The sequence below is a fragment of the Pelodiscus sinensis genome, chromosome 10 (genome assembly GCF_052426305.1).
Source record: "Pelodiscus sinensis isolate ZL-2025 chromosome 10, ASM5242630v1, whole genome shotgun sequence".
NCBI classification, from domain to species: Eukaryota; Metazoa; Chordata; order Testudines; family Trionychidae; genus Pelodiscus; species Pelodiscus sinensis.
The window spans coordinates 338,785-360,110 of record NC_143061.1 but is presented as its reverse complement, the minus strand read 5'-3'; the positions used below and the strand labels follow the sequence as shown (position 1 = coordinate 360,110).

The 21,326-nt window shown below is 39.7% G+C and overlaps 1 protein-coding gene across 12 annotated transcripts in view; it reads left to right on the top strand.

Moving 5' to 3' along the window:
- Positions 1–21,326, top strand: part of DLG1 (discs large MAGUK scaffold protein 1) — a 360,352-nt gene that overhangs the window by 260,561 nt on the left and 78,465 nt on the right. For 11 of the 12 annotated variants that reach the window (XM_075938333.2, XM_075938331.2, XM_075938327.2 and 8 more), the window contains 3 exons: positions 3,150–3,264; positions 14,746–14,922; positions 17,194–17,263. In XM_075938333.2, the coding sequence (XP_075794448.1) occupies positions 3,150–3,264; positions 14,746–14,922; positions 17,194–17,263 (362 nt within the window). Of the gene's footprint in view, positions 1–2,126; positions 2,152–3,149; positions 3,265–14,745; positions 14,923–17,193; positions 17,264–21,326 lie in introns of those variants that run through there. The other variant, XM_075938335.2, reaches the window with a different exon arrangement.

Sequence of the window (21,326 nt, the reverse complement as noted above, 5' to 3'; positions counted from 1 at the left end):
TGGTCACTAATATCTCTTTCAGTTACTATAAAGTACACTTTAAGTCTCTGCAGAGATGTCCTTTAGGCAATGGTTCAGACACAAACTTTCTACTTGAGTAGTTTAAAAAGGGAAGGAAGAAAAGGAATCTTTCCTATTCATTGTCACTTTTCTGTCCCTTCTTACTGTTTTTCACAACTGGTCCGTCCCATACATTTCAGAATTGCTGTAGACTCTGGGCTGCAGAATGGAAGATTTCTTACCTGATAATTTCCTTTTTGCTAGCAGACACAATGTCACTGCCAAGGGTCAGCATTTTACTTAGTTTATTAATTGCAGTTTTTATTGCATTGTTAAACCGTGCCAGAGCAAGGGGTCAGCTGGGGGCAGTGGGAGAGAGGGGAGGGAGCAGTTCCCAGAGTGAAAGCCCGGCTGGGGACAGTGAGGCACAATGAGGGCAGGATTCCTACCTCTTCATTGGAAACAGGATGGGAGTCACTTGCTTTCTCCTCTCCTATCCTATCCACTCCCTGCCCTCTAGAGATGGGTTTCGTTACTACACCTGATGGGACACTGTCAGGACCCCCCACAGTTGTTGCCTCTGTACTTGGCCAGAGTTTATGCAAGTATCAGGTATTAATTGCCATTAATTGACAGCCCTACTTGTCAAACAATAAATGTATATCAGATGTCATGTGTAATATGGTTCTATTGAAGTCATTTATCTAAATCAGATTATTTTTATTTTTCCTAATGCATTATTAATATGGCAGGATTTCAGTATCTGACTTTATAGTAGAGTACACTTCTCTTATGAATTTTTGTAGGTTTATACAGTCATGAGAGCATTTTAAAGGTCTATATGAAATAGAATTATTCCCATTTTATGGATGGGGAGTGGGGCACAGAATGACCATGTGACTGGCCCACAGTCATACAGGAAGTCCGTGGTAAAAGAGGAAGTTAAACCGTATTTCCAAAGTCCTAGACTAATGCCCTAATCCTGGGATTATCCTTACTCTGAAAAATTCACTGATTTCTATTGGCTGCTGTTTCTCTTATAAACTATAAAACAAATCCAATTTAGCAAAGACCAACTCAAGGAAAAAATACATTTATAAATTGAGAGATTATATGCTTTAAAATCAATAGGGAGCATTTTTTTATGAACAGTATTCATATTGATAGAATCAAACTATCAAAAGCATTTAAAACCATTAATTGTAAAGATCTTTTGTGTCTGACTCATCCTGTTTAAGATGATGATTTAACACCAAATGAATTTTAGTTTGAAACTGAGGATTATGTATCTTTCTCATTTTGTAAAAGGAGACTATAATTTTATCGAAATATTTATTTTTATTAATTATGACTAAATGCTCTAATGATTGGAGCCCTGTTGTGCATATAAGAGAGTATCACAAAGAACTTGCCTTCTAAATAGACAGGCCATACAGAGGGAAAGGAAAAAGGTGTACAGCGGAGGAAGAGATTTGCACAGAGAGTGCCTGGGCAGGTTAGTGTTACTAAGAAAAAGCCAGTGAATTTTCTCCATCAAAATATTCCAAGTTGCCTGGTTATTATTATTTTTCTCCTGTCTATAATTACACTAAATACCTTGATTATTTATGACTGTATTTCTGTAAACATTAATGCTCTGAAAAAAAAATTCTGTAGACTTTTAATGAGATCATTCACATAACATTTAATAAACTTAAAAAACAACAAATAGTCTGGTAGCACTTTAAAGACTAACAAAATATGTAGATGGTATCATGAGCATTCGTGGGCACAGCCCACTTGTGTTGAAGAAACACTGTTTTGGGGGGGGGGAGAAAAGTTTGCACTGTCCACATTGGGGAAATGTTCTTTATTATTCTTATTTCGTAGGGCAAATTTGATTTCCATTGTGATATGGGAGGAGAGTGAAGGGGAGAAGTTAAAAAAAAAATCAGTTAAATGACTGTTCCAGCAACATGTAATTGCTCTCCCTCTGTAGACTTGCCTTAATCTTAAGTCACGTGGTGTTTCAGGCAAGGTACACAGTGTTGCTGTGGAACATTTCTTTTTATCAGAAAAGGTTTCAAAGTGATCTGCAGATAGTGAAATTCAGACTAGTCAACTGAAAGAAAAATTGCTTTGTTTTGTCTGGACATGTTATGCCGATAATGTGTAAGTACAGCACTTCAAAAGCTGATGTTAATAGTGAAGAGGACTGTTGTTTTTGTCTCTATTTGTAGGTAAAATCAAGTGCATTTAGCACAGTTATATTGACACACAGTGCTGCTTAAGAACACAATCCGTTTATAGTAGGATTAGCATTGTGCATAATTATATAAATGGAGTTTGTGTTTGTAATACAGATTACAAGTGGATCAAGAATTTGTAGCAAAATTCCTAGACAATTTTTTCCTTGTCTTTTAAGTTGTTATTTCCTTCTTGAACATTACTTTAAGAAATGTGTTCTTTATATTGCTCACTTCTGGTGAATGCTTTATACAGAATATAGTAAGTCCATATAATACCTATCCAGTGTTGTTTTCATTTCAGACCTACCTTTTTAAAATAGTGATTTCATATTTATAACACAGATCTTTTATTAGGTTAAAAGAGAATCTTTTATTCAGTAGTCTTGATAATACAATTTGAGGTTTTCTTTTGCTTATGGGATAAACTTTATCTGGATTAATTAAACATTTCTTTTTGGTTAATGCAAAAGTGATTTTTGTATTTAACATAGTTAATTATTTTAAGTAAAAACAGTTGTCTTTATGGCAAAAATTCCACATACATTACAGTGAGCTAGTATGCATTTAAATCACCCACGTAATCTTTATGTGAACTATTTGCATTTGCTTTCTTTCTGAATTCTAGAATCCAAATTCTATTAAACTGATGAAATCACAAGACATTAGAAAAGCATAAATATGTTTCTTATTGAAAAGATGTTTTTCGTTATTTCTTTTCATATTTTAACTAATGTGTAACTGTTTCATAGCACAAAACTGCTAGTAGTTAATGTATCATTTTAGTTACTTATTCAGAAGTTTAATTATATTTTAAAATTTAACAAAAATGAATCTTTGTTTTATCAAGCTTGCAACGTCTTACCAAATGATTGCTGATATTTGGGGGAAATAAATGATTCTGTATTTTTCCCCTTGTTACAGAATATAGTCGTTTTGAAGCTAAAATACATGACTTACGGGAGCAGATGATGAACAGTAGCATTAGCTCAGGATCAGGATCTCTGCGGACCAGCCAGAAGAGGTCCCTATATGTTAGGTAAGCATCTTCCTCCCCAAATTTCTCTTATGTCTTTAAGCTTAAATACTTTTTCTTCTGAATTCAAGTGTGCATACTGTTCTATTTAGATGTGATGAAATTGAACAAAATGCAGATTTACAATGGCTTCAGTGAGATTTCATTTGCAGAAAATAAAATATACTTGCTAAAAAAGTAATCATATATATCAAGCAAATTTTTTTACTTCGCAAAACTACAATAGTCTTTACCTTTTCAGCTGTTTACCGAGACGGGGGGGAGGGGGAAAAGCATAATTTCACTATTTATCTTAAATATTTTGGCAGTTGTATTCAGGTAGTCCAGGCTGGCTTAAATGTGTGGACTCTTACACTGATATCAAGCAAACAATTTATCTTGAATAAGTGAAGTTGAAAATATTTTGAAAATACAGTTTTCCTTGTAATTCTATGTGAATACAAATTCATTCCAAATCACTTTTCGTGTAACATAGTTCCTTAATCCTGATTCAATTATGTCTTGTTTGTACTGAGAAATGTTTAATTCTCCATGATTATTCATAAGGATAAGAAGCCAGTGCACTGAAAGTAGTGAGCTCAAATATCTTCAATAAAGATAACTATCTGGAATAGGAAAAACAAAAAAATGCAAAAAACAAAATGGAACCATGAAAAAGTGTTTCAAATTATTACTAAATGTGTGGGGATTGTGCTGAAATGCAGGTTTATTAATATGCAGCTAAACTTTGATAGCAGTTTGATAAACTGTGACATGCACATTGCAGAATTTAGATATAAAAGCTTGTGCTAAAAACAAATTAGACTTTTTTGACCTGTTCATTTTGTAAGGGGTAATAAATCAATATTGGATTAGTACAGCAAATTTCTTGTTGCTCAGGGCAATTTACTTTTAAATAGGCGAAAAAATATATTGTTTGTCATTATCATCAATCATGACTATAAAGGGGAGGCAAGTACATTTTATGTTTTTACTGGCAAAATTTCTTCACTCTTTTGCAAGGCTGAACTATTACTGGTTGAGCTTCTCTTAACCGGGCCTTGCTGGTCCAGCAACATCCCTAGTCAAGCAGGACCACCCAGGAGAGGAGAGAGTCTCGGTGGAGGGCTATTGGCTGGGAGGCCTGCAGCAGGGCTAATGCCCAGTAGCGGGGCTGCCCTCTGACAGCAAAACCGGAAGCCCCGCCATAGGGTCACTGCCTGGTGCCAACACTACAGAGGCTAGGGGGGTGGGAGGCAGCAGGGCTGGAGCCCAGCAGCGAAACTGCCCAGAGAGACCAGGAGGCAGCAGGCCCGATACTGCCAAGTGACCCAGCTGCCTGGTGGGACTGGGAGGCAGCATGGCTGCATCATGGGGCCAGGAGCCTGACCTTGGGGCTGCCTGGCAGCAGGACCCAGAACCTGGGAGTGGACTGCCCAGCAGTTCAGCAAAAAGCCTAGCAGCCCTGCCCAGCAAGGCTGAAGCTCAAGCGGGGCTTGTCACCCAGCAGTGCAACTGGACCCTATACCCCACAGGCATGGAGCCCTGCAGTGGGGCTGTACATGCCAGCGGCAGGGCTGCCATGGTGGAGCCAGAACCCTGCACACAGAGGAGCCAGCAGCAGAGAAAAGCCAGCTGAGAGGCTGGTAGAGAGTCTGGCTTGAGGGGGCACTGACAGGGATGGTCCCAGAAATGACCTTCCCTGGTCCAGCAAAATCCCTCATCTGGAACTGGTCAGGTCCAAATGATGCAAGACGAAGGAGATCCAACCTGTTCAACATTAGATAATTAAGCCTAACTTAGAAAATGTTAGTTTTATTCTAACTGCTCCTTTTCTATTTTGTGGTACGAACCATAGCCCAGCCCTTCCTTCTGTCTAGTTCATCCTTCACAGTTCTTCACTAAATGCTTCTCTCTTTATCCAATCATATTCTTATGAGAGGATAGTCCTTTTAGAGCAGTGATTCTCAACCAGGTGTATGTGTACTTCTGGGGGTATGGAGAGGTCTTCTGGGGGTACATCAACTCATCTACTAGGCAAATATTTGCTTAGTTTTACACCAGGCTATGTAAAGAGAACTAGCGAAGTCAGTATAAACTAAAATTTCATACAGACAATTATTTGTTTATACTGCTATGAATACTATACACTGAAATACAAGTAGAATATTTATATTCCAATTCATTTATTTTGATAAATGAGAGAGTAATTTTTCATTCCAGGACACCTGTGTCACTGAACTGTCTCAGAAAAGTATCAGAGGGGTAGCTGTGTTAGTTTGGATCTGCAAAAGCGACAAGGAGTCCTGTGGCACCTTATAGACTAACACATGTATTGGAGCATAAGCTTTCATGGGCAAAGACCCACTTCATCAGATTCATGTAGTGGAAATTTCCAGAGGCAGGTATAAATATGCAGGCCAGAATAAGGCTAGAGATAACGAGGTTAATTCAGTCAGGGAGGGTGAGGCCCACTTCTAGCAGCTGAATACCAAGAGAGGAGAAACTGCTTTTGTAGTTGGCTAGCCATTCACAGTCTTTGTTTAATCCTAAAATGATGGTGTCAAATTTGCAGATGAACTGTAGCTCAGCAGTTTCTCTTTGAAGTCTGGTCTTGAAGTTTTTTTGCTGCAGGATGGCTACTTTTAAATCTGCTACTCTGTGTCCAGGGAGATTGAAGTGTTCTCCTACAGGTTTTTTTATATTTCTATTCCTAATATCTGATTTGTGTCCGTCTATTCTTTTACGTAGGGACTGTCCAGTTTGGCCAATGTACATAGCAGAGGGGCATTGCTGGCATATGATGGCATATATTACATTGGTAGATGTGCAGGTGAATGAACTAGTGATGGTGTGGCTGATCTGGTTAGCTCCTGTGATGGTGTCGGTGGTGTAGATATGTGGGCAGAGTTGGCACCGAGGTTTGATGCGTGGATTCAGAAAATAAATGTTTGAGAAAATAAATCTTCTTTCTCCGTCTTCGGAGAACCCATTCACAGATTATTGCCATGTATGCTCTGTTGTTCTTGGATGGGGAAAAAGTTTCTGATGACTCCATGAAATCTTGGGCCTGTCAAGTCTCCCAGACAGCATATCTCTGCTTCAGCAATGCTGCAGATGAAGCCTTTGTAGAGTACATCTCCAGACCTTCTGCAAGGACTCCTATCATCCGTGTCTGTTTTTCCCCACCATCTTGCAGCAGAACAACACTTTCCCATGTGTTCAAAAGCCCTCTATGTTCATAGGTTCCTACATATTAAGGCCATTTTCATCATATAGCCTGACCTGCAAAACACATGCTTATATATGACTTTCCTAAATTAATTACTATTTGAACTAGGGATGTTAAATATCAATTAATCAGCTAATCAGTAATCGATGGAATTTTCATAGATTACTCAATAAAGTGTGGGGCAGAGCTCTCGCTATCCTGACTACACCTCTACCTTTTAAGTGTAGTAAGCGTCGCCCGCAGCTCTTACTACACTTAAAAGACAGAGGCACAGTGGGGAACCTGGGGCGAGTGGGACCTGCTTCAGTTCCCGCTTGCCCCGGGTTCCCGCTGCACTGCCTCTGCCTTTGAAGTGCATTGCTTACATGTAAAAGGCAGAGACACACAGCAGTCAGACTGGCATGAGTGGGGACTGCTTCAGTTTCTTTTCATGCTGTTTCCCACTGCGCCTCTTCCTCTCTCCCCCCTTCCTCACCTCCTCCCTCCAACTACGGAGATGGTGCTGGGGGGAACCAGCTTTTAAGCCAGAAGCAGCAAATGGGGGAGAAGCAACCAGTTGACCCAACTAATAGGGTGGCCGACTAGTTGCTTACATCCCTAGTTTGAACTAAAGGATACCATTAGAAAAGCATCCAATCTTGACTTAACAGTTATGGAAAATCCACTATTACCCTTGGTAAATTGTTCAAGTTGTTAACTTGCATATTTTTAAGAGAGGACAAATTATTTCTAGTCTGAATTTATCTAGATTCCACTTCCAGACATCCGATCCTACAATACCTTTGTCTGATAGACTGAGGAACCCTTCATTATAAAATTTCTTCCCCCTAAGATGATTATATATCTGATCAAGTCACCCTCCAACTTTTTCTTTAATCTAAATGGATTATGCTCCTCTTCTCTTTCATAGCAAAGCATTTTTTTAAATCCTTTAATCATTCTTGTGGCTTTCCAATTTATCAACATCAATTTTGAATTGTGATCACTGGAACTGTATACAGTAATGTAACCTCCCTACTCCTACCTTCGCCCTTATACTGGTATAACACAGTGTAGATCTGGCCTTAGTTTGGTAGAATGTGATAATATTTACAAAAATAATTAAAAGAATTAGTGGAAATTGCAGGATAGCAACACTTAAGGAATAGGGATCCAAGCAACTGCTATTTTTAATTACTGTGTTACTAGTAAATTTGTAAACCACTGAGTACTGTAAATGTATGATTATGATAAATGTGTGGTGATGATAATATTACAGGATGAAGATGAAAAAATTGAACTATAAAACAGAAAAAAAATGGAGTGATGAAGTATGTGTATATGAGCAAAATAGAATATAGATTGAATAGACTTACCATAATAATGGAATATTTTTCACTAATGATAATTATTATTTGTAATTATATATTTAACCCTGCATTGTCAAGAAACAAGACCAGATATGGACTTTTGGGTATCTTTCCCCCCCATATTTAAAATTGTATTATTTTCCAGAGTAGCTATATCACTTTGGCCTTATATATCAGTCTATTATTTTGATATGTATAGCTAGCTTCTTGTTGTATAGGATTAACTTTTTTGCAATTAGACTTGCCCTAAATACAAAATTAATCTTGTTCTTTGTTCATATTAACGTCCTAAATTCTAAGGACAAGTCTGTACTGAATAACATGGTTATCCTTCTAATATGTTTCTTATCATAATTCCAAGATGTATTATTCAGCCTTCATCGTGCAGCTAAGCCCAATAAGTTCTAAATATTTTTCTTTTGCTGGGTTACCTATAGCACTACATAGAATAAAACCTGCTTATGTTCATACACACACTTTTTCAAAATGGGTTTTGTCACTTATGTTGTGCCTCAATATCTGTCATAAGTTTATTTACTTATGTAGTTTACATTTAACTTATGCAAGTAATTATTTATAAATGATTGAAGCTGAGCTTTTAGCTTTGGCTGTGAGCTCTAGAAGATACATTTCTCCATGATACTGACTAGAACTGTCTGGAGACAGTAATTCCATTTCACTGAGAATTTCCCAAGTTCTCAAAATGTAGTTTAGTTCCAGTTTAGAATAAAAAATTGGACTTCTCCTGAATCAGAATTATCATTCTCCTCCCAGCTCTGCTGCGTGCCCAAGCTCCACAATAGTCCGCCTGGTTGGACTACCCAAGAGACAGGGATCCTGGAAACTCCAGCTCCAATTCTGTTAACCCAACAGGGCACCCCAGAATTGGGGAGCCTGAAAACCTAGACAGCTGCAAGCAGGAGAATCTAGTAATGCTGCGAGGAGTTACAAGTCTGGAAGCCTAACCTTCCGTACAGCTAAGGAGCTGGGCAAATCAGCTAGAAAGAAGCCAGGTAGATTTCCAATGAAAGTCTACCTGGCTTCCAGCAAAATTTAGCCAAAACTGACATGATCTGAAGGTGCATTAGAGTTTCAACTAATTGCAAAAAATGTTGAGAAAAATGTGATAAAACGAGTTCTCAAGTTGAACCATTCAAGGCTTGCCATTGGCCTCTGTGTATGTCTTAACCAGTGGCAATTGCAACAGATTTTTTAATTTAACTGTAGTCTCCTTACTAAAGGGGCCTCTTTCTGGACTTCTGGGAGGATTCTTTGTGCTGCAGACTAGCCCTAGAGACTGGAACTCCCATGAGCCCCTGAGGAAAAAGGAGGAAGCAGGGCTCGTCCAAGCATTTTGGGATAGTAAGAGGGTCTCCGTTCTGGGGGAGAGGAGCCAGGCTGCAGTGGACAAGCTTTTGTCCAGTCCAGGAGCTGTTGTGTTGCAGCTACAGCCTGGGACTGGGAGCCTGTGGGGTTTGGATCTGGCAGGCTGCTTCATTGACTGCTGATTGCCCTAGAGGGGAGAGACTCTGGCTGTGCTTGTGACTGCGGGATTTTGCAGCTGGCTTTACAGCTTTGACTAACACACACAGGACCTGCACAGTGCTTTCTCTACTCCAGCTACAGATCTTCAAGTGCACCCACACAGCAAGTGTCTGGGACTCTGAATCCAGAGGAGTACACACTTTGGGGTGGGATAAATGGTAGCAGTGCAAATGCCAGATAGATAAGTTCCATTTATTTCTGTTACTTTAATTGATTTTATTCACTTTTAATCTGTTAAACCCTGTTTTTTTTAAATTGTTAAGTAAAGATATGTTATTCTAATTTAATCAATTAGATGTATATTATTTATAATTGTTGTCCTGGAGTTAGATCCAGATTATTGCTGGAATAATTTTATTCCTGGAGGCTCCCAAGGCGCACCATTGAGTGTGTACTGGGCCAGCCAGGTGGAGGCACCGCCATTGCATATTCTTTAGGTGCCAGGGACTGCAGCAATGGGGTGGATAAGGAATCGCCAGCTAAATATCATCACCATTGAGGTACTCAGGATCTCCTTTTATGGTAGAAACATCAGGCGCCCAGGTACGCATGAGTGTGACCTGCTCCCGAGTAACCCAGGGAGGAAAAAAGGAGTTACATAAGTCAAACTTTTCACTTTAGAAAAAAGCCAGAACTAATTTGTTTTTGAAGTTGTTTTAGTGATTTTTATTTAAAATAATTTATTTCCATCAATTATTCCATGTTTCTGCATCCTTACTAAGGGTTATTGTGGATTGATGGTATGTGTTTTTGATTGTGACCGGTGTAACTGTATCAGTTACCAATTAAGTATGTCTTGATATTGACTGCAGAATTATTATTTTTAATAGTCTATTTAATACCATTAAAATTCAGATGGGTCTTATCAATGCTTGATTAACAAAAGAGATTATTGGAGAATAGAGACAGATAAGGCTGCTGCTAAGGTTGTGAACGACTAGTCGACTAAGGTTGTTTTGTATTTCTGATTGACTGTATAAGTGTTGATACATGGGTTCCCATACAAATAGACAAGTTTTTACCACAGTCACATTAGCTTGTATTACACTACTTATCCATCAGCCTTAGGAAAGGAAAAGCTTAGTTACCATTAAAAATGCAAGTTTGTTTACAGCAGTGGTTTTCAACCTGTGGTCCATGGACCACTGGTAGTCCATAAACTATGGCTAAGATTTCAGTAAGGATCTGCACTTCCATTCAAAAAATTTTAGGGGTCTGCAAAAGAAAAAAGGTTGAAAACCACTCGTCTACAGCATACTTGAATGAGACTAGACAGTGGTTACATTTCAGAGAGGTAAGAAAAGCTACAACTTTGAAATAGTAAAGAGAAATAATAAATCTGGGGGTGGAGATCCTGGTATTAAAGGATTGAGTGGTATGCATGGATGTGCCCTATATTCCTTCCTATGGAGCGGGGGCTTCAGCCTTCCTGCTCTCCCTAAATGGTGCCTGGGGGAGGAGGGACTTCAGAGTTGGAGTAGTCCCAGACTTGTGAGGGAGTGCACTGCCAGCTGGCCCCTTTAACATGCCTGGCTGCCTGCTGCTTAGCATGCCAGCCTACAGCAAAAAGCCCTGGAAAAAAATAAAATAAAATAAAGCAGAGCACCTCACATGTCCTCGCATAATTGGGTCTACCCATATAGTCCCTAAGGATAGGTTAGATTCCCATTTAATGAGAGAAGGCATTATAGTCACTTTCTCATGGCTAAGGCAGGGCTCAGAAATAGGCTTCCACTCATTATTCTGTTGAGCAAAAATAGCATAAAAGAAGTAATCCTTAAGGAAAGGTAACTTGCAATAGTTTAAAGGAATGGCACTAGATTGTGGTGAGCAATACAACCCCGCTGGATCATCAGAGTTAGCTCCTGGTGGGCTACTTCTGCTATGTTTACCTGCTCAACGCAGGTCAGGGTGATCGCAGCTCCCATTGGCTGGGAACGGTGATCCATGGCCATTGGGAGCTGTGATACCTTGTACCTGCAGAGGTGTAAGTAAATACAGCAGTGAGGGGGCCAGTCAGGGACTAACCCTGACAGACCAGATCTGGCCTGTGGTCTGTTGTTTGCCCACCCCTGTACTAGATAGAGGATATGGTTATTTAAGAAAACTAACACCATCCACTTGCATTTATCCAATATACACTTTACAATTGAAAGCTTGTATGTCGGTCTAAAGTTTCTATAAACTTAGAATTGGAAGAATGTCAGTTGCCATTTCTGATGCTGTCTTAAGTTCTTGAATAATGTGTGGTGAAACAGAAAGATGCATTCTATGTTTGTTTTTGTAAATAGACTGTTAGTCCTTAGGCTGAAATAGTCTTGATAATCTTCCAGGATGTCTGTTCTGTAGGGATTTGGGGTAAAATTGATGGTATGTTCTCAGATGCAAAGGATGGATAGAAAAATGCTGCTGCTTAGTTCTTATGTACTAGTTGTCTGATTTATCCGTCATTGATAGTTTATTGTTGCTGTGGGATTTGTTAATGTTTGCTGTGTTGTCCTTATGTTGTCAGGTTAATTATTAGAATGCTTAGAACATTTTGCATATGTTTTTTTCCATTATTTCCTTGTATTTATTTAAATAAAATTGTTCCGCCCTTACCCCATCCTTGACAGAACAATGGTATTTTGATTATTCAGAATAATTGGCCTAACCATTTATTAGGTTAAAGCAGTGCATAATTATAGTTGAAAGGTTTTTGTTGTTTTCTGCTTTTGTCTCCTTGATATGTTACTCCTCTTTAATCCTGTTATCTCCTTGGACAATGACCATGTGGAGTAAGACCAGCTCAATGCTGCTACAATTGTATAATAAAGCTAAAGCTTAGAAGTTAAAGGAAATGCTGGTAGTGTTGAACATAATTTTCTAACTGGAACTTTTATGTATTCATTATTTTTTCATCTTGCATTAAAGTATTCACATCAAAGTACAAATAAAATGAATCATTCATTTTAGGAGGTATATAATGGAATAGGGGTAATTTAATTTTAAGACTATGAAACAGAAAATGATCCAAGAAACTTTTGGTCTAGATAACCTGCCTTCAGTCTTGGGCCAAATCATGGGAAGGCTGCTATGGTATGCTGTCAGTACAGATTTAAAAGATAGTATTATTAATGCCACTGCCAATCAGCATGGTTTTATGGAAAGTGCACTTCAAATGTTATAGTGTTTGATGTCACTGATTTGGTTGTTAAAGGTCACTTGGATATAATATACTTCTGTAAGGAATTTGGCTTTGTATTTGTATTTGTATACATATTTAAAATATATAAAACATTCAAACATCAAACATCAAACAAAATCAATGTTGGCATATTACATAGATTTTTAATTTGTTTGAGTTCATAAAGTAATTAGCGGTGAGGAGTCCTGTGACACCTTATAGACTAACTGAAGTGTAGGAGCATAAGCTTTCGTGGGCAAAGACCCACTTCGTTAGATGCATGTGGGTCTTTGCCCACGAAAGCTTATGCTCCTATACTTCAGTTAGTCTATAAGGTGCCACAGGACTCCTTGCCGCTTTTGCAAATTCAGACTAACACGGCTACCCCTCTGATACTTGATAAAATAATTAAAAATGGAGTCATCCAGTGAGAATGTTTGTGGTAGGATCCTGGAGGTATCTGTTCTTGGCCCAATGATATTCAATATTTTTATCAGCATTCTAGAAGAAAATGCAAAATCAGTGCTGGTAAAATGTATAGAAGATAAAAATATGGGTAGAGTGGTAAATAATAAAGGGGCCAAATCATTATACAGACTAACCTGGATCACTTACTGAGGTGGGATTATTGGAAGAACATGCCTTTTAACAAAGTCAAATGCAGAATTATACCTCCAGGATTGAAGAATATAGGTCACACTTATGGGACCATACCTTTATAAACAGTGACTATGAAAAGGACTTGAGTCACGGTAGATAACCAGTGGAAAATGCAATGTGGTAAGTATGACTCTTTGATGTAGCAGAAAAAGATATTCTGTGATTCAGTGGTTGGAAGCTGAAGCTAGAAAAATTCAGTGTGGAAATCAGGAATAATGAACATTCTCACCAATTTACATGATTGTTTCCCTGGGGTACCTACAGTTGTGAAGCACCTTCTTAATGTCTGCCCTTACTGTGTTCAGCCTTGTCAATGCCCGCTAGGGTTCAGCTCCCCAACTCCACCCACCATTGGCAAAATGAGCACTCCCACTAGGCCACACAAGCCCCGCTGTGTCTCTACAGGGTAGCAGTACACACACTCCAACCCTCAGACTGTCTGAGCTTCTCCTTGGAGTGTAGTGTCTGATCCATTGACCACTCATAGTACTTGCAAATTGGCTGCTTCCAAAGAACAGAATATGTGAGAAAAAACAACAAATGGTCTGGTAGCACTTTATAGATGAACAAAACATGTAGATGGGATCATGAGCTTTCGTGGGCACAGCCCACTTCTTCAGATGACCGGAGTTATGAGTTGTAACTCCTTAGGCTATGACTACGCAGCGTTACTTTGGAATAACTAATGTTATTCAGAAATAACAAAGAGCGCTTCTACAAGCCATTATTTTGAAATAATTTTGAGCTGGAGGACTTCTTACTCCAACTCCTGTAACCCTCATTTCAGGAGGAGTAAGGGAAGTTGAAGAAAGAGTGTTCTTCCTTCGACTTCCTGCTTAGTGCCAAAAGCTGAATTAAGCTATTTTGACTTCAGCTACGCAATTGATGTTGCTCAAGTTGTGTAGCTTAATTTGAGTTTTGCCCTGCTGTGTAGACGTATCCTTGGAGACTGACAAAAATATATAGGATCATGAACTTTCGTGGGTAAAATCCACTTCTTCAGATGAGTGAATTGGGATTTACCCATAAAAGCCCACGATCCTATATATTTTTGTTAGACTCTAAGGTGTCACAGGACATGGGCTGTTAAAAAGCATTTAAGTAACCATATAATTGCTGAACATTTCAGTAGTTATATGCAAGGTGGTAGTCAGCTCCCCATGAGCTGGTGCGTGTCAGTAGCCAACTTTGCCTTTGCGTACACTGGGAGCCTGCATGTAACCGAGAACATTAACTCATCAGTACATGGTGTGTTACACTATAACATCCCTACACAGGACTACTCATTGTCACACAAAACTTGTTCAGTCTGTGCAGGATATTGTTAGCGCTTCTGTCTTTATCAACTTTGACTTCTTTGAGATCAAGTACTATGACTCAGTATAGTACCAACCAATCATTTTGCAGTTAGGAAAAAAAATAAAATTATTCAGTAGTTCTCTGTTGTTAAAAATACAAAAAAAAAACACAAAAAAATATTTTAAAATTGACTCTGAGTGATTTGTTTTGCTCCTTCTAGTCCTCTACACTTAATTATTTTCTTCTAAATTTAGAGCTCTCTTTGACTACGACAAGACTAAAGACAGTGGCCTTCCTAGTCAGGGACTGAACTTCAAATTTGGCGATATCCTCCATGTCATCAATGCTTCTGATGATGAGTGGTGGCAAGCACGGCAGGTGACACCAGAAGGAGAAAGTGATGAAACTGGAGTGATTCCAAGCAAACGGAGGTATATTTAATGATCTTTGTTCAGTTTGAGATCTTTGCCATTAAAATATGGTTGTATTCATGCCCAATCAAGTACTGTGTTCTCTCAATTTAATTGTCAGCCATTCCACCAAAGTGTTTTTATGAGAAACTAGAAAAGTATGCTAATCCGCACTAGATTATTAGATTATTATTTATTAGCAGGGCTCGACAAATAATACAATCTACTCACCTGTGGCGAGTAGATTGCAACTCGGAAGAGCCAGGTTCAGGCGATCTGCGCATGCGCAGATTGCCGGACAGCGTGGCTGGCGAGCGAGCCTCGCCACAGTTCGGCGAGCCCTGTTTATTAGCAACAGGCATTTGCACCCTAGGGGTTAGAGCTCATGGCTGAAGACAAGGAGACCTGGATCCCATTCCCAGCTCTTACTTAGGGAATGTCATTTTAATCTCTTTGCCTCCATTAAAAAAGGGTTTAATCATGCTTCGTTTCCCTTATCTGCTTTCACATCTACAAATTAAGAAGAAAAGGTACAATACTGTTTCTTATGGAGTTGTTTGTCATGACTCCAGAGTTAGCTGAGTCCGAAGTTTTCAATTTAACAGAGGCTTTAATCCTTTATTTTGTGAAAATCTCAATAAAATGACCCAAACAATAAAACATACATAGTAAACTTTGTGTACTATTTTAATGTTTCATGGTGGTTTGATGAAAATTGGGATGATACAGAAAAATAGTAATTCTAAAATGACCCTTTTTCAGAGTTTTTCATGGGATTTGTTTTTGGGGGCTGGGGAGGAGGAGAAGATATCCTTTGCAAAAAATCTATTGCTTTGATCTCTATGAATCACCCCACATGTTGTCTGTTGTGTGCTGAATAATATAACATACTTTATATTGAAGGTATTTATCAGTGACATGAGTTTGAATTTTTTTTAATAACAGGAAAAAAATCAAGCTGAATTTTCTATATTTAGCAGTGATGATATAACATCTCCACTTTAGACAGGAAAGAGATGTCTGCAGGAAAGTTCATTGAGATGGGAAACAGGTGCCCATGGGTTTAAAATCTCTGTTGATGGTTTTTTGTTTTGTTTTTTTTTCCTTCCTCATGCACCTCATTCATCATCTTATTTCCCTAGACCATGAAATACAACCCTAGAAAGCAATTGTGTCATCTCATTTAGAGAGACTATATAGATTTGCTGTGGGCAGTCAGGAGTAGAACCCAACGATGAAAATCCTGTCCATATTGAGGTCTGTGGCAAAATTCCCATAGGCACCCATATGGCCAAGATTTCACAAGAGGTGCCTGACATAGTAGACTCAAATCTTCTCTCTTAAGACAAACTGGTTTTTAGATTATTTTATATCTGACCATTAACGCACTAGCTTCTCCCAGAGCCAAAGCTAAAACCAAGATTTATGCTGTGTAATATGCTATGCTGTCTCCCAGGCATTTGTGACCCGCTAGGAAGCTGTGTATCAAGTCCTCCCTCCTCTGATAGCTGAATTAAATTTAAATTAGAAATTATTCCGGTAGGTGAAGTGCTAGAGACCTGGACTGGAGATGTCAGGGTGCACAGATCAAAGCTTACTGATGATTCATGTGCAATGTTTTGTGGCTGCAGATGACACTTGTTTCTTCATTCTATTTTCTGGTTTATTTACAGAATGAGAGAACATTCTGTAGCACACATCTGTAATTAAACAATTATTATAATCTGTAAATTATGACTGCCACGCAAAATACAGGTACAAAATACATTTGACTTTTATGTGAATAAAAAGAATATCCAAAGTTGTTTTAATAGATGCTAACATAGATTTTGGAAGAGGTATTAAATCTAAGCCTTCTGGTTTTAAAACCATATTAAATTAAAGGATTAGAAAATCTAATGCAAGTGGCAGATTATTTTACATATCCTGTTGTGAGGTTTCTGGCACCAATCTGGTGCTGGGTACTGCTAGAGGCAGTATAGTGGACAGGATAATGGATGGAGTGCCTTAAGATTTGCTTTGGTTTAAACTAAGGAATAATGACAAAGCTGTGGCCTCATACCGAAACATTTTAATTCATCCTTACTGGATCCCTGCTGTTTGAGAATTAAAATGTATATTGTCCTGTATAGACTGACAATATGTATGTGTGCACACCTCATGCTATCATGCTGCCAGCACATCTTCAACAGATTTGTAGAATGATAGCTGTCGTTTTTATAGCATTAAGTATGGCAGTATAAGGATCTTGTTGAGAGAGTAACATTTTTCCCTTTTGCATTTTTCTTGCAGAGTTGAGAAGAAAGAAAGAGCCCGCTTAAAGACAGTGAAATTTAATTCCAAAATGAGAGGAGATAAAGTGGTAAGTTTATGAAATGTTAATTACATTGTTCATTAACATGGATAGTAACATGTTTAAATAGCTTATGTATGTGGATTTAACTTTCCTTATTTAATGCTAAAAATTGAAAATGTCCATTAGACAGTAAGTTTATTCTAAAATTTGCAATTTAACAAATGGTAATTTTATAAACAACTCAGACAGTTTTGCCACAGTGTTCCCATATGTGTCTGAAAAACTAGGTTAGGAGTGAATGTTACTGTCAATAGTATAATATACAGAGAACGCCATAAACATAAATGGTCCTATATGGTGATAAATTGATGCCAAAAATAGTGTAGTATTTGAAAGCTATGGGTCTTTAAGGTGGATCACAATCATAATTATGTTCTTGGGGAGAGAGAGTGACTTTGTTCCTTTATCTTAAAAAGGGGCTACTCTCTACAGTATTTTTTTAATAGTTAAGACCTTTAAACCATTTTTGTCATTAGGTATGTCTGATGATAATTAACCTACATAAGTCAATTAAGGGATGTGTGAGAGAGATTCTCATTGTCAGTTAAGTGTTAACCTACAGCTTTTGTTATTGGTTCATCAGAAATTGAAGGGTAGCTGGTGCATTTCAAAAACTGCTGTTTTAGAGGGAAAATGGCAAATATTAAGACAGAGGTAATATTTCACCAAATTATTACAAATGACCCGAAAAAGAATTGGAATACATAGCCTTCCAAAATAATCTCAGGAAAAATCCATTATTACTGTTTTTAACATAGTCTAACCTTTTTTTTCAAAATTTAGAACAATTATATTGGTCCTGCCTTGAGGGCGGGGGGCTGGACTCGATGACCTCTTGAGGTCCCTTCCAGTCCTATTATTCTATGATTCTATATTCTGCAATGATTTTGATCATTTTGAGCCCCGAGTGATTCATAGAATTCTAAAACTGGAAGGGACCACAAGATGTCATCCAGTTGAATCCTCTGCACTCATGGCAGTACTAAGTATTATCTAGACCTGGGGTGGGCAAACTTTTTGTCCTGAGAGCCTCATCGGGGTTCTGAAATTGTATGAAGTAGGGAAGGTTGGGGGAGGCTGTGCCTCTCCAAACAGCCAACTGTGACCCAGTCCCCACTTCCTATCTGATTCCCCCCCCCCCTCGCGCCTCCTGGGGACCCGAACCCCCTATTCAACCTCACCTGCTCTCAGTCACTTGCTCCCAGTCTCCCCAGTACCTCTCCCCTATCCAGCCTGCCTGCTCCTCACTCCTAATTGCCCCCCCAGAACCACCCCAGCTCACTGACTATGCTGCCTAGCCAAACCTGTAGCCACGCCACCAAGAGCACCAGATTAGGTGGTGCTACAGCTATGCAGCCCAGTCAGAGCTCCCAGCTGTGCCGCAGCAAATGACCTGCCCAGGTGCTGGAGGCACCAGGGATAGACTCCCTGAGTAGGAGCTCAGGGCCAGACAGAAGGGTCTGGCGGGCCCGATGTGGACTACAGGGTGTATTTTGTCCCTTTCTGATCTAGACCATCCTGACGTGTGCACACCCACTTGAATAGTTGTTGGAGACTTTTACCTTTGCATTATCCATCAGGCTCGCTGTGGTGCCCCCTTGAGTGCCACGCTCATGCATCAGTATCTCAGGCATCATCAGCCCGCAGTTCCTTCTTAGTGCCCATGGTCGTTACCTTTGGTTTTTTCTTACTCTTCAAACTTCATGCTCCAGCTATAAATAGTTGGTTTTTCTAGCAGATGAGAGAGTAAGTAGCTGTTCACTACTGTAGTTAGTCAGGGTCCTGGTGAGAACTTTGCCCCAGGTGGGGTATGCCCCCATCTGTTGGTTTTATGCCCTGCTCAAGTGCCTGAGGAAAACTTACATTAAAGAAAAGTGTTGCACCTGTCAGAACTTTCATCCCAAGACACAGAACGAATGCAACATTCAATTGAGGGCCCTCCTCATGGAAGATACTCTTTGCCCAACTCTGGAGCCAGGCCAGCCAAACACCACACCCTGCGGTATATAATACACTCCTGGGCTCTTCCCAGTGCCAATACTCATCACTGGTGCCCAAGACTCAGCACTGAACAAGTCAGATCAAGGGACACTGGGCAAAGGATCCTGATCAGACCACTTGGCCACACTGGAGCTGCAAGGGGACGCCCCCTCCCGCCCCCCAAAGAGATCATATAAGGCAGGGATGGGACACCTAAGGCCTGGGGAGTGGATGCAGCTCCTTGCTTGCCTGGATCTGTCCCCTGAGGTTTGGGGATTCCCCCCCCCCCCCACACACACACACCCTGCATTGGGGAGTCCCCACTGGTGCTGCCAGCCCCTGCCATTCTTAACCGGGCTGGAGCACACACAATCTACTAGCCTCCTCCCTCTGCCTCCCCTCCCAGGCTCTGGTTTGCAAGGGTAACGTAGAGAATGTGTGTCTCCTTTTCAGTCGGTGGCTGCCTCAGTGAGGTTTTTTTTCCTTCTCACTTTTGTGGCCTCCTCCTGATTTTTCTGTGGGTCAGCAGCCCCCAACCCAAAAAAGGTTCCCCACTCCTGTATTACTATCAAATGCCTTCTGAAAATCAACGAAGCAATTGTAGATGTTCTTGTTCTTTTGCCAAGCTTTCTCCGCTATCAATCTTAGTGCCAATATCTGCTGTATGGTACTTCTGTCTTTCCTGAATCCCGCTTGCTCATTCGCCAGATGTTCTTCTGTCTGTGATCTCAGTCTCTCCGTCAGTATCATCATCAGCACCTTGCCTAGATGACTCGTTCAGGCAATCGTTCTGTAGTTTTTGCACTCCAATGCGCTTCCTTTCTTGTGTATTGTCACTAGCACAGATCTTGTCCATTCCTTAGGTGCCTTCCCTTCTTTCTACTCTATATTACATAGTCGGTGTGTTTCCTGAATCATACTTTCTCCACCATATTTGATCATCTCTCCCATGCTCTTATCATTTCCAGGGCTCTTGTTGTTCTTTAGTCGTTTCACTGCTCTTTCTACTTTCTCCTTCAAAATATCAGTTTCTCTCTCTATGCTCGGTGGTGATATCTCTTTCAGTTCTTCTATCAGTCTCTCTGAGACACTCAGGTCCAACTGTGCTTTGCACAGATCAGTACAATATCTCGTCCATCACTGCACAACCTTCTCCATGAGCACCTTATCATTCTCGTCTTTGATTGCCATCTGCTTCAGCTGCCACTTCCTATTAATATTCCTAATCATTTTATACACCTCCCTGATCTTACACTCATTGTAATACCTCTCTATATCTTCACACTTCTCCTCTAATCAATTCGCCTTATCCATTCTGGCCACTTTCCTTACCTCGTTGCATTTGACAGTATAGATCAGAAAGTGACTTGGGTGGTGTTGGAGTCATATGGAGTGGATAGCAGACTGATATGGTTGTTGAACGATATCAACGATAATGCTGAGGCAGCGTTGTGAACATGCGGAGAGTTGGGAAGTTGGTTTAGAATGAGACAAGGAGATCCGATATCACGTGTATCTTCATCACACACCTAGAGAGAGCGATGGACAAGATCAAGGAAGAGGTAGAAGGGATATCGGTGCACGGGATGAGAATTAACAACTTGAGGTTTGCGGATGATATAGTTATCATCGAGGAAGATGAAGAGAAGCTAGCGAGAATGGTGCAGGTGCTAAATGAGGAAGGGAAGCAGTATGGACTGATTATGAATATTGATGAAACGAAGACAATGGTATTTGGAGATAAGGAAATAGGAAGGAAGATCAGTGTAGATGGGATCCAACTAGAGAATGTAGAGAAGTTTAATGTATTTGGGGAGCAACATGACGTATGATCTAAACTGTAAGAAGGAAATAGCGACTAGAATAGAGAAAGCAAGAGTGAGTTTGAAGGCAATGGATAAGATCTGGAAAAGTAAAGTGATTAGCTTAGGAATGAAGCTGAGCAACTTGAAAACGTGTGTATTTAGCAGCATGTTGTGCAGATGTGAGACTTGGGTAATAACGAAAGATTCTAAGAGAAGGATATTGGCATTCGAGAGGAGTTGTTATAGGAAGCTCCTGAGAATAGGATGCATGCAGAAGGTCACCA